Consider the following 14,614-nt stretch of genomic DNA (forward strand, 5'->3'; position numbering starts at 1 on the left):
GTTAGGTTTCTTTAGTAAAAAATTCATTTGCTATTTTAATGAGTTCTGGGCGGCAGCTGTTACAGTTTTTGTAGTTCCCGTGTTGATTTCTAGACCTATTGTTGATTGATTATTGGTGTTAGCTTTGGCAGCTTACTAATTGCTGCTACAATGCATCAATATAAAGCGCCTCTGTAAATCAATCTAACATGGAAAGCTCAATCTTTCATGCATATACTTTTGTAAGAATATAGTCTTATTATTGAATGTTTCTAAGACACTTTTGTATAGGTGTATGTGATCCTGTATTGCTCTTACTTTAGACTACAAATACATGTTAAGATTTGATACAACATCATCTATTCACCCAAATAGGCATACTGCTCATCTGCGTATACTTTGCATTGTAAGGTATCTCTTTTACTGGAGGCATAATTCTGTTTTGACTGTGTAAAACACAGCATCAGATGGTTGCCTCTGATTTATGAAAACCAAAATATTTGTATTAATTTTTTATTACTTCCTGTCTTCCTACCTCAAATTCTTGTTTTGAATTACTGCCTTCTGTTTTACTTTGTGTGTGTTTATTCCATTCCCTTCCTGAGCTCCAGTTCGCATGAGGTTTTGTGAAATGCTTGCACAACTCATACAGGGTAAGAGTGCAATAAAAAGAGGAATAAAAGCAGCATTATGAAAGTGACTTGCAGGCTGCTGCTCTTGTGACATGTTTTGATGAAGTTTCTTCAGAGAGTGCCAAAGTGGTGAAGTGTCCCTCATGGGGTGTGATATCAGGTATCTAATATTAAAAGTTGTGAGAAGCTCCAAAGCCTTACTGATTAGAAGGGAAATGTTTCCAAACTGTATAAAAAATCCCAGCATAGCAGCTTTCCCTATACAGCTGCAGGATATGCTGCATTCAAGTGAGAGGCTGTTCTGAGTGGATGTGTGTAATTGAGTGCAGGTTTCTGTGTCTCCATTTCTGCACAAGTAAATCTCTTGCAATGAATTTGCTGCCAGAAGAAAGCATCAAGATAAATAGCTAGAGCATGAATAGAGTAAACTGTGTAAGCTGCACATGTGCCTTTGCCAAAAAGCTGTCAGAAGATGAGAAGTGCTGGCTGTGACTGAGCAATGCTTCCTCTAGAATCAGGCACATATTCTTAAATGCTGCTTTCAAGTGTGGTAAGAGGAAACAATAAATGTGTGTAAAGGAGTGGGAGAAGAAGAGAGAAGACCAGTGGCAGGGTGAAAACAATAAAGAAGGGGAAGGTATATTAATTGAAATTTACATAAGGATATCTTTGAGAGATTGTCTTTGAATATTGACAAGAAAGCAGCAGTGGCTGGAACGGGATTCTTTATTGCTGTCCATCCATCATGAATCTCTGTGGTGGAGACAAATTTGCTACAGGCAGTAATAGAGAGAAGGGCTGGTTCCATGCTTTCCACAGCTTTTAGATCTTTACAGCTTGTATTTTGTACATAAATTATTTCTTTTTTCTTTGATTGTATATGCAAATGACAGAGGCCTTAAAATTGTTTTTCTACAACATCATCGAGGCACTTTAGAAAATACTACTTTTTATAAGTTTAGTGAATTCCTATATTTATTTAATCACATTTAATTTCAGTAAAAGACTTCTTTTTAATCTATCTGCAACTGATGAAATAGTTTCTAGTCATATCTAATCATTGGTTTATGTTGTTAAAAGGCAAATTTCCAAAATACCTAACATGCATTTTCCAATGGAGAATATATATCCAGTTATTTCCAGGCCGGTTTAGTCTCTTTACCTCTCCTTAGTTTTGGCTGTGGTACCTTCAATCAGACTTTTTTATGCTAACAACAAGACCAGCATCACTAGTCATTGCACAGGAGGAGCACTGGAGTTAGTCTTTAGAGGGCAGATGCTCACATAGCCAGAGGCATCAGCTGGTTTTTATAGTAAGTTTTGGTTTTCTTTTTCCTTTTCAAAGGCTACTGAAGTATTAAGAGGATTACTTACTAGAAGGTGAGAAGGGTACAAAGAAGTGTTAATGTAAAATGGAAAAGAGAGTTAAGTAAATAGAAGAATGAAATTAGAGTGGAAATGTATATTACTTGTTGATTTAATCAGTTTTAATCAGTGCTTTGAGAAACAATATTGTGAATTCCACAGAGGAAGATAACATAAATGGAGTATCTGCTGTTTATTTAGCAGCTATTCTAATGATTTCAAAGCATAGAGAAAGTACTACCTTCATATAGGTATGTTAAATACAAAAATATTTCTGTTGTGCTGCAGGGGTGTGATGACATATGGTCACAAAATGTTTGTGAATCTTGATCCATCTTTGGGAAGATAATTTAATTTTGGAAACTTCCCATAACAAACAAGTTTTATTATTGTGATCATTCACACAGAGGCCTCTGGATTTGTTTATTATAACCTTGAGCTTATTCTACAACTTCTTTGTAGAAAGAATGATAATCTTAATGCCCAGTCTATGCAGTAATACAAATTCAGACTTACAGGCCAAATGTTTGAAAGGATGTGTGTGTACCGTTGTACGTATTTTCTAATATAGTGAAGTCCTATATAATGATGTCCTCTGTTAAAGGAAGATGTTGAAACTACGTATTAGTTTGTGCTACTGCTGCTCTGCTTACAGTATGGCAATGTGCAGGTTTATTCTGGAATAATGCTGACACTCAGAATATCAACACTATCCAGTCTAAGTACAAGGCATTTTTCTGCCTTTTATGTTCTAGAAAGCTACGTAACCACATATTAAAATACTGTGTTATCATGCACAGGGCATGGGAGTAAATAAATGATAAAGAATATTAATATAATGCTTTATTAGAAAGAACTTGCATACTGCATTTATTAGTGCAGTGTAAGAACGTGTGTATTAAAGTTCTTATAGCCCTACAGGATGATGATATTTTTGAATCTATGGTGTGAGGCATATGTATGTTGTAGTAGAAAAATTTTGTGTACCATAGCAAAGTACTTACCTGCTCCTTTCTAGGTGAGAACAATTTGTTGCTGTGGGTGGTTATTTTAAGTAATGGTCATGTCTAAATGTTAAAATTGACCACTGTTGATAGGTGTTATTCTTGATGACAGTATTAGCTGCTTCTCTGAAAAAATCCCCCAAAAGTTGTTTTCCCCAACATTTATGAAAGTTGCACAGCAGTTTTCCCTCTCTAACAGTTCTTGGTGTAACGTTTGAGTGAGCCTACTAATAAGACAAAAACCAATCAAACCGTTTCGATTACCATGATTCTTGGAAATACTGTACATAAAGAGCTACTTATCATTTGTGAACAAGGTAGCAGGAAAATTAAAACACAGGAGTAAATGCTGAGCTGAAGAAAAGTGAAGTATTTGGGAGACTGAGCAACTGCTCTATTTGTGCAGTTGTGAGAGATTTCCACAAAAGATTTTGGTTTGTGCATCCTTTGTTTTGGTCCTTCAGACTTTTCTGCCTCTTTTGCCATCTTCTTTGTTTTTCTGTTCAGAGCTTTTAATTCATCAGTTCAGTTTAGGTTAGTCCTTTGTGATTGTTTTACTGGCAAAGTCTAGTGCCTGTAAGATTGGCAGTTCTTTATTTGGACTTAATATCTAATGGTTATACCATTTTTGTAGTTCCACAAAAGCCCTTACTCATACTCACTTTGTAAAAATTATTTTATTGAACAGCTCAATGCCAGCAAGATCTATTTTCTGAGTGGCACCAATTACAGGAGACTAGTTTTAAATCTTCTGTTTCTGCTGTTTGTTGGAAATGTTTCATTTTTATTCTCAGGAATGTCCATGAAATCTCTGCTGTAAGAAATATAACAAAGCCTTTCCTTTGTAATCTTTTCAGCATTTCATTTAAAAGTCATGTATTTAAATAATAATCTAATTCTGTTTATCCATGTGCATTAGGAATAAAAACTTAAAAAAATCTGTTTGAAGATAAATTGCCCAAAGTGTGTTTGGCTCATAGAGTATTTACTGTCACAATATACAAACTTATATAAACCCATTGTCAGTCACAAAATTAAGGTTGTTATCAGGTCTGATAAAGCAAAAACCTGAAATGAGAACATGTTTAAAATTTGCCATGCATGCCTGCTTTACTAATGATGCCTTACCTTTCAGAAGGGTTTGAACAGATGTGAGGTAGACTGTTTTGAGAATCCTCTTTTAAGGCAGCAGGGCAGGGAGAGCTTAATTTACTAACCTGATGATTCTCAACCAACTGTTCTCCCTCTTCTTTGTAATCATAATGGTATGTTGTCTAAACAAAAAATGGGACACCGATCATTTTCTCCTGTCATCCCAGTTGATTTTTAACTTGAAATCTAAGTAAACCAGTTCTTTATACATTTTGTTTTGACAGTACCTGGCACACAGAATTATACAGGTCTTTTCTAATTGTTTGCTGGAAATCATAGTAATTAGGAAGTTATCTGTGGGGTTTCTTCCTGATTTTTGATTTATTGTTGTATGTATGAAAGGGGCAAAAGGTCAGCTAAGTGGCTTGCAGGCTAAAGTGGGTAAAGAGAGGAAAAGTGTTCTTGAAAATGGCCTTGAAAACCTTAAAATTGGTGAATTCTGTAAGATGGGACATTATAACTAAATATTTTACGAGGTTTGGTCTGAAATATTTTTGTATGTGGATGTCCAATCCTCAGGCACCTCGCCCATTTCCCACGACTTACCAAAGATGATGGAAAGTGGCCTAGCAATGACCTCCGCCAGCTCCCTCAGCACCCGTGGGTGCATTCCATCCGGACCCATCGATTTACAGATGTCCAGTTTGCATAGCTGATCCCTAACCCAATCCTCATCTACCAAAGCAAACTCCTCCTTTGTCCTGACTCCTTCTGGGGCTATAGAAATCCGGGGCCCTCGGGGAGAGTCTGCAGGAGTAAAGACAGAGGCAAAGAAGGCATTCAGCACCTCTGCCTTCTTTATATCCTCTGTCTCCAGGGTACCCACTTCGTTCAGCAGTGGGCCTATATTGCCTCTTGTGTTAGTTTTATTTGCTATGTATTTGAAGAAGCCCTTTCTATTGTCTTTAACCCGACTAGCAAGATTGAGTTCCAAGGAGGCCTTAGCTGTCCTAATTGCCTCCCTACATCCTCTAACAACTGTCCTATATTCCTCCCAAGCGGCCAGCCCCTCCTTCCATAATCCATAGATTCTCCTTTTCCACTTGAGTTTGCCCAGCAGCTCCTTGTTTAACCACGCCGGTCTCCTAGATCCCTTACTTGACTTCCTACTCATTGGGACGCTCCGATCCTGAGCTTGGAAGAAGCGGTCCTTGAATGCTAACCAACTATCTTGAGCCCCTTTACCGCCTAGTACACTTTCCCATGAGACTTCCCTTAGCAGTTGACTGAAGAGGCCAAAGTTGGCCCTTCGGAAATCCAGAACTGTGGCTTTGCTAGGTATTCTATTCCTCCCACACAGGATCCTAAACTCCACCATCTCATGGTCACTGCAGCCAAGGCTGCCATTGACCGTCACCACTTCGACCAAACCCTCCTTGTTGGCGAGTACTAAATCTAGCAGCGCTGCTCCCCTAGTTGGTACGTCCACCATTTGCATTAAGAAATTATCATCAATGCACTCGAGGAACCTCCTAGACTGTGAATGACTGGCTGTGTGAGTCTTCCAGCAAATATCGGGGTAATTAAAGTCCCCCACGACGACTAAGGCATGTAGTCGCGAGGCTACTTCCAGTTGCCTGTAGAAAGCCTCATCAACTCCTTTGTCCTGATCAGGAGGTCTGTAATAGACCCCCACAACTGTATCACCCGTGCCAGTCAGCCCCTTGATTCGTACCCACAGACATTCCACTTGCTCCTCATCCGACCCCGGACAGAACTCAATACATTCTAGTTGCTCTCTCACGTAAAGAGCAACTCCACCACCTCGCTTTGCTGACCTATCTTTCCTAAAAAGGACATAGCCATCCATGACCACATTCCAGTCATGTGAACTGTCCCACCATGTCTCTGTAATCGCCACCAGATCATAACCTTTAGCCCGCACACAGACTTCTAACTCCTCCTGTTTATTCCCCATGCTGCGTGCATTGGTGTACAGGCATTTCAGGGAGCCAGTCCTAGTACCCTTTTTCCCCTGCGGGACAGGGTCTCCCACAGCATCCTCATAGATAAGCTAAGGAAGTGTGGGCTTGACGATCAAGTAGTGAGGTGGATCGAGAACTGGTTGAAAGGAAGAAGGCAGAGAGTTGTGGTCAATGGCGCAGAATCTAGCTGGAGGTCTGTGACTAGTGGAGTTCCTCAGGGGTCGGTGCTGGGACCGGTGCTGTTTAATATTTTCATCAATGACCTGGATGAGGGAACTGAGTGCACCCTCAGCAAGTTTGCTGATGACACAAAACTGGGAGGAGTGGCTGACACACCAGAGGACTGTGCTGCCATTCAGCGAGACCTGGACAGGCTGGAGAGTTGGGCGGGGAGAAACTTGATGAAATTTAACAAGGGCAAGTGTAGAGTCTTGCATCTGGGGAAGAGCAACCCCATGTACCAGTACAGGTTGGGGGTTGACCTGCTGGAAAGTAGTGAAGGGGAAAGGGACCTGGGGGTCCTGGTGGATAGGAGGATGACCATGAGCCAGCAATGTGCTCTTGTGGCCAAGAAGGCAAATGGCATCTTAGGGTGCATTAGAAAGGGTGTGGTTAGTAGGTCAAGAGAGGTTCTCCTCCCCCTCTACTCAGCTTTGGTGAGGCCGCATCTGGAATATTGTGTCCAGTTCTGGGCCCCTCTGTTCAAGAAGGACAGGGAATTGCTTGAAGGAGTCCAGCGCAGAGCCACAAAGATGATTAAGGGAGTGGAACATCTCCCTTATGAGGAGAGGCTGAGGGAGCTGGGTCTCTTTAGCTTGGAGAAGAGGAGACTGAGGGGTGACCTCATCAATGTTTACAAATATGTGAAGGGTAGGTGTCAGGATGATGGAGCTAGGCTTTTTTCAGTGATATCCAGTGATAGGACAAGGGGCAATGGGTGTAAACTGGAACATAGGAAGTTCCACGTTAACATCAGGAAGAACTTCTTTACTGTAAGAGTGACAGAGCACTGGAACAGGTTGCCCAGGGGGGTTGTGGAGTCTCCTACACTGGAGATATTCAAGGCCCGCCTGGACAAGTTCCTGTGTGATGTACTGTAGGTTACCCTGCTCTTGCAGGGGGGTTGGACTAGATGATCTTTTTAGGTCCCTTCCAACCCTTGGGATTCTGTGATTCTGTGATTCTGTACCTGTGGGAGTGGGAATTCGAGAGGATAATCATAGCTTTACTAGCCTCAGAGTGTTTGCAAAAATTGTTCAAGCAGAAAACAGTTACTAGTCATGTGCAAATGTGTTTTGGAGAACTTAAAGCAGCAAAAAATTTCAAAGGATTGCAAGTGAACTATTGAAAAGGTGAACCTGCAGGCTGTGCCAACTGTTAGAAATTAATGTTGGACTCTAAGAAATTAATGGAAAATCATTTGATTTCAGCAAGACCCTATGCCTTTTCAGACTAAGAAGAAAAACCTAAATCCAACAACAACCAGCATTTTATGATCATATGATTTTTTAACTGTAGTGAAAACATAGCTGCCTCATGTAGTGAAGTCTGGCTTCTAAGAGTACTAAAAAGAAACTGACAAAAATAGTTAGAAAATTATGCAATTATAGAAAAATGCATTTTCACAGTCATTCGAAATTGTGTCAGTCGACATGGAAATTATCAGCTAGTGTCATCTCTGTTGACTCCATTTTTCAAAGTGACTTTTTTGTTTGAGTTCTTACCAAAACATTATGCAAAATAATGTTGGGATAGGTCAAATAACTCCAAAGGTAAATTAAATAATTTTGGTTTGAAAGTTTTTTGTTTTGTCTTTTTTATAAACTGTTAACTTTTTTGGTATAAAAGTGAAATTGAGCAGCAGTGCTCACCTAAGACAAAAGACTTTGTGATAAGCCCATGTTTTTTCCTAGTAGAAGTAGTTGTGGAATAGTTACTAATGATAAGCCAAAAAGCATTGGAAAATGAGAATTGTATGTGCGGAGAGAAATATAAGTTGACAGTAGAAATATTGACAGTTAACCTATTTCTACTCAGCCATACCCTAATACAAAAACCATATTAAAATGTCGTGCATGAGTAGCAGTTCATTAAGCAAATGTGACACTTTATTTTCTAGCTATTTCAATACTGAAAGAGGTGAAATGGCGAAATAGCAATATAAATGAACACGCTTCTCAGTGTGCTGATAAGTCAAAGTAAAAAGAGAAAATATTAAAAAGATGTTTCAAGGCTTGGTTACTGTGTCCTTCCCTTGCCCCCAAAGAGAAAGCAGAATCCTTTTGCTGAATCTGAGTTTTGAGTTTATAACTTTGTGGATAAAATACATTGTTTCTGAAAATTAATTATAAAAAGGAAAGCCACTACTGCATTTAAAACTAATTATGAGATGGATCATAATGCAGCTTTGTTTATTATTTTAATTGAAAAAATAATCTTAGTTAACAGTTGCTGATTATCAAAATTTTCTTTTAGCTATTTTTACTTAGCACATTACATATTTGAATTCAATTTATGGTTTTAGACTACAGAGATTATTTGGAGGTTTTTTGAAGGAGTTTTTTTCCAACTGTAATTTTTATCTGTGAAATAAATGTAAGCAATCATATTTTCTGGCCAGACATTCTCTGGAGATCTCTGGTCTTAACTAAATAAGACAGCATATCAAATACAGCTTCTAATTCAGGTCATTACTTTGAGTTTTAAGATACGATCAAAGTAAAAGACCATTATAATGAATATTTAGTCATCACTTAGAAACAGAAAAATTAATTATACCAGTTTAAATATATATCCTGATAACATGACTGACATAAAAAAAAACACCCTGCGATCTTCACAGTGCCAATTTAGATCTAGCAAATTAGCTAAGTAGCCTGCATTTGTAGTATTTCACACCTTAAAGTCTTAATATGCATTGCTAAATATATTTCCTCACTGTTTGCTAATTAATGTTCTGTGGAAGTACAGCTGCTAATTTTTTGTGGTTGACATGGCTCATTTTAAAGTGATAACAGTTGCATCTGTAGTAGTGTTAATAAATTATGGTCATACATTTTTACACCTACTATTTTCTACAAGCATTTGAAAAATCTGTATTTGCTAACAAAATGCACCCAGTAATATTTTAACAAAACATAGAAGCACTCCTCGCACCCCACTATTCTCTCAGTGATATTAGTGACTTAGTGAGTCATATGTTAAGTTTTAAATATTGCAGGACAGTCTGTAATATCACAAAGTCTTTTCAGGAGTAATTCTTGGTAATTAGTAAAGACTGATATATTCTGATGGTAAAATAATTGGACTGGAACAATATTGTGAGGCAGTGCAGGGAAAAATATTTCTCTAAGGAGAATAAATATTATCAGGATGTATCTTGTAGAGATCAAGTGAAGAAGAAAGTGTTTGTAAGTGCATGTGTTTTGTAAGATACACTTTTTTCTAATATTCTGAAAGAAACACAGGAGAGTGTATGCAATCCAGGAGGTTCCTGGAGTGCATTGATGAGAACTTCCTCCTCCAGGTTATAGAGGAGCCAGTGAGGAGGGGGCTTCTTGGAGATGTGAAGATCAAAAGCAGACTTGACTGCAGTGACCATGAGATAGTGGAGTTAAGGATCTGGAGGAGAAAGAACAGCACACTCACAATCCTGTACTTCAGGAGAGCAGACTTTGGCTTCCCCAGAGATCTGCTTAGAAGAGTCCCATGGGATAAGACTGGAGGGAAGAGAGAGGAAGACAGAGGTTTTTTCAGTGATGCCTGGTGACAGGACAAGAGGCAAATGGGCACAAACTGAAACACAGCAGGTTGTGTCTGAACATCAAGAGACACTTACTGTGAGGGTGACTGAGCACTGGCACAGGTTGCCCAGTGGAGTTGTGGAGTCTTCAGTGTTGGAGATACCCAAAATCTGTCTCAGATACTCAAAAGCAGCTACCTTTTAGCTAGCCTCACTTGAACCAGAGAGTTGGGCAAGATGACCTCCAGATGTTGCTTTCAACCTCAGCCATTCTTTGATTCTGTAGCTGTGAAGCCTGTCAAGCTGGGTTTCAAAAATGTTGAGACAGCAAAGCAATTTCTTTCTAAAAGCTGTTAATATTATGCTTGTGGTATTTAAGGTAATTGAATCTTCTGATGGGAAGAAATGCTCTTGCTCAAATTTGGACAAGCAATTTTCATAAAGGTTTTGTAAGTCTCTGATAGTTCTCTGTGTCTGCTTTTCTTAGCCAGGGCCTTGAAGCATTATTGATAATTACCTGGTGTTTTTACACCTTCCTTTGCATAATTTATGTGCTAAGAAACTGGTTTTGGTGCTACATTAATGTGTGCTGTTTATATACCTTGCAGCATCACATTTGGAAGCCACCTAACCTGTCTTGATGCTTGGGGTTTTTTGTCAGTCTGGAATTTAGTGCAGCAATGTTAATTTTTCTTATTTGTACATTGTGTTCTTACAGACAAGATTTTGTTTGAGAAGAAAATGTCATGAATCTCATACTCTCTTGGGTTTACATTATCTGGTTGAATTTGAGATTGGATGCTGATAGGGTCTGGTAAACTTTTTTATTTATATAATTTTTTAATAATCTACCATGACTGCTTAGAATATAGCAGATGCTGTCTAGATGAAAACAATGGTGTGTGTGTAAGCTTTTGTAGGACCTTACTAGTATATTTGCTATAGAAGCATTATCATCTGTAAGATTGAACTGTGTGTCGTCTTAGTAGTGTCTTATTTCTGAATGTATAAATTTAAGAGGAACCTTTATTTTAACAGTTCTAATTTCTTTATTTCTGCAGTAAGTGAGGTTGTAACGTAAGCGTTGTGCCTGTCTCAGGAATCTTTAGCTTTGATGGATAGTGATTAATTATATTTGTTATGAGTAGGGAATAAATAGTTGCCCCTAAATCACAGTCATAACTTGCAGGCAAGTTACTACTGAATTTGTTACTGAATGGGTGAGATTTATTTCTAGGGGCACTTTATACTTAGCAGTTAGCACCTAAATAAGAAATTATTTTGTTGAATAGTTCATGACAAATCTGCATTTCTATTTCTATTCAAAACGGCTGCTGAGAATCTTTTGGAGCGAAGAATGAGATCCTTTCTTTGAGTGACCACTTTGATTTTGAATTTTAAAAAGCTGCTTTCTCGAATTGTTGTGTTAAGGTCAAATGAAGTATGCTGAGTATGTTGTCAATGTGGGGAATGGAGGGTACTACAATTCTGTGGCAACTGTAAATTGAATATACCTGTTTTATCTCTTGGATAGTCTATTACTTAGGGATTTATGCAAAAAGAGAAGCCATTGCAAAAGCATGCAAGAAATGGCACTGTAATAGGGATTTACCACTGACCTGTCTATGTGAAACAATGAAGTTTGGAAACTACCTTTTCCAGGACTTGTGGAAGTTGTTTAATCTGTTTTGCCAGTGCAAGGATCAAAATATTAATATGTACATCCTGAAAGTATGCCTTAGGGAGGAAGCATTTCACAGTATGGGGTCTTAGTTAAAGATATTTTATCATAGTTAATTTTTAGTGGGACATATATATCAAGTAACTTGCACGATTATATAATGAGTTGATTCTGAATAACTGCCTCATTGTTTTAATGTGGAAAATGTATACATGAGGTACAGTAACTTGAAGTTATTATTTATATTCCCATATTTTCCATGCTGAATACTACTAATTACTGTCCAACACATGTAGATGCAGCAAAGTGTGGCTGCACCATATGAAAAGTAGGTAAAACTTAAGATAGGTTTAAGTTCTACAGTGTATTTACTCTGCTATATACAAAAATACTGTTTTTTTATAAATTTTAGTCTGGACTTTTCTTTGTAAATGCTTAATATTTCTTTTTTTCTGTTCTACTAGATGCTTGTGACTACTCCAGAGAAATGGGATGTTGTGACAAGAAAAAGTGTTGGTGATGTAGCCCTCTCTCAGATGGTTAAACTCTTGATTCTCGATGAAGTTCATCTGTTACATGAAGATAGAGGACCAGTACTTGAAAGTATAGTAGCACGTACTTTACGACAGGTAAGAGAAAAAATCTCCAAAAGAACTGCGTTTTTTCTTCCAAGAATAGATACATTTTGGTGCTTTTACACTGAGAAATTCTTAGAAAATGAAATCAAAATGCTTAGGCAGCTTACCATTCATTTTATAGCTATTCTGTACCAAAAGATTTTTGTCTTCTATCATCTCTTCTGTATTAGATTTCTATCAGATTTCTAGGATACATAATTTATTACAGAGCTATTATTATTTTTTATATATTTATAAATATATACTTTTAGAATTTACTTACTGTACAAGTAAGAGCAAAATTAAATATTATTAAACAAATAATAATCAGGTTAATTTTTTAACATAACCCAGATGCAAAGTATTTTCTTACGAGGAATGCTGATTTTCATTTAGCAGTTTTGCTAGAAGAATTTTATTTTTTTTTTTTAATAAAGAATAGTGTCTTAAATCTAGGTAAAACTTTCTGCACTGCTACATAATTTTTAGCTTAGCATAATTGGTCTTCCCCCTCACACACTTTAGTGATACTTTCTAAATACCAAGATTTAAAATGGCAAAAGGAGAAAAGGATGGATGTGTGGGATTTGTTCTTAAATCTCATACGCAAGAAGGATTGAGTTAGGCAATAAATAAGATTGGTCGCAGTGGCAGGATGTGTATTTGCAAGAAAAATAAAATGTGGAATTTAAGGATGAATAAAAAGTGTGGAATTAAGATGAATATATAATGGTGAGAGGATAGAGTGCTGTTCTTTTGTGGGTTTTTTTTTTTTTGGTCATGAAGAGCAAAAGTATGTCAGTACAAAATAATCTGTAACAAATTAAAAATAAACACGGTATTGTTATGGCTCTATTTGTAGTGTGTTAAATGTTTAAAGTGTTTTAGATTTTAAGATTGTTTTTCTTGACAAGGCTACACTAACCTTGTTAAGGCTGTCTGAACCATCTGATTCTAGCTCCTCTAAGAACCAAATACAATGGGTGTCTGCTGGATTCCAGTGCAGAAAGTGTAAAGTTCATGTATTAAGAACAACATAAGTAAGAATGCCTTAGAAGAAGCTAAACTTGGAAGATTTAGATTTGTTTATAATGAAGAGTAGGGCTTTGTATAGTTTAGACTATGTCAAGGGCCCTAAAGCTTAGCCTGTTTGATAGTCTATTTTTTTTCTTTAATGGTTTTGATAGCCTTGTTTTCCTTAGGTATCTTTAAAGAATCTCAGATTTTAGTGGTTACTATGATGTTCATTGTCTTCCTATCAGATTGCAAGACATTCATTTTTTAATGTTAAATTTTGTAAGATGTGTAAGGTTGGCTTCAACTGCCTGAAATAGATGTCTAGAGCCATTTTATCTGCCCTACATTATTCAGCTTGGCATCCTGTTTCTGCTTCATTTGGACACAAATCTCCCATAGATCCTTTCCTTTTGTGTCTGTCAAGCTTGTGCAGGTAACTTAAGGAATATAAAATCTGAGGCAGTTATGTCTTGGGTACTGAATCCTACCTTTAGTGCATGTATTGTAATACAGCAGTATCTTGCTTCAACAATCATTTAAAAAATAGCTCTCTAGGGTGCTTTAATCTTCTAGGATTTCAAGGTTTGTTTTACCTATCAAGTTGGAGTTCAATTCATCTGGAATTGAAGCTACTCATTTGTAACCCTTCCTTCAATTGAAACAGTTGGGAAGAAAAGCAAGACACAAATCTTGAAATTAACTATCTCACCACCTTTCTGAAGACGTTATTTATTCTAAGAAAGGCAGTATTGGAGACCACTTCACAATAAGGTAGTAGAAGAGAGGGAAAATTTACAGTATAAAAGTACGCTAGAAAAAAACCCCACAGTTAAACAGAAAACAAAACTGCTTGTAGAAAAATTTAGAATTATGCAGTAGAAAACATTTCCAGCAAAAATATTTTTAATTACAAGCCTTCCAGAGAGCATGGAGAGAGAGAAATAGGAGATGTTTTGCACAACTGTTTTAACTTTTTACTATGGAAACAAATAATAAAAGGGCTAGTTTTAAAAATTACCCTGAAATGTTATACTGCAGCATCTGAGCCTGCAAGCGTAGCTGTGTGAAATTTGCAGTATAGATCCATAACTAATTTTGAAATTACTGGAATTTTTATTTCATGACTAGAAAAGGTGACATAAGTTTTCTAATTTCAGAAGTATTTCACTGGGTTTTAGTGAAAATACTACTACAGATGTTTTAACTGCTAAAATACCACATCTAATAATGTTTCAATGGTATTTTGGAAGGAAAAAATATTTGGTTGCATTTCTTTGCTTCTGCTCCTTGCTCATAGTTCAGTTATATGCATTTTGATGCAAATTCATAAATGTTTGGAGGAACAAAACTCAAAATATTCAGCCTGACCCAGAGAATATCCTTCTGACTGCGATGATTCTGTATAAAACATTAAGCTCCTCTTGAGCCCTTCTGAAAGTAGTTCTAGAACATATTTTTCATTGATATCTATAGAAACATCATACTCTTTCCATATTCATG

General features: G+C 37.1%; 1 protein-coding gene across 3 annotated transcripts in view; it reads left to right on the forward strand.

Moving 5' to 3' along the window:
- Positions 1-14,614, forward strand: part of ASCC3 (activating signal cointegrator 1 complex subunit 3) — a 270,142-nt gene that overhangs the window by 93,874 nt on the left and 161,654 nt on the right. For all 3 annotated transcript variants that reach the window (XM_065681165.1, XM_065681163.1, XM_065681164.1), the window contains one exon: positions 11,945-12,109. In XM_065681165.1, coding sequence (XP_065537237.1) covers positions 11,945-12,109 — 165 coding nt within the window. The remainder of the gene's footprint in view (positions 1-11,944; positions 12,110-14,614) is intronic.

Source organism: Lathamus discolor, chromosome 5 (genome assembly GCF_037157495.1).
Source record: "Lathamus discolor isolate bLatDis1 chromosome 5, bLatDis1.hap1, whole genome shotgun sequence".
Taxonomy (NCBI): Eukaryota; Metazoa; Chordata; class Aves; order Psittaciformes; family Psittacidae; genus Lathamus; species Lathamus discolor.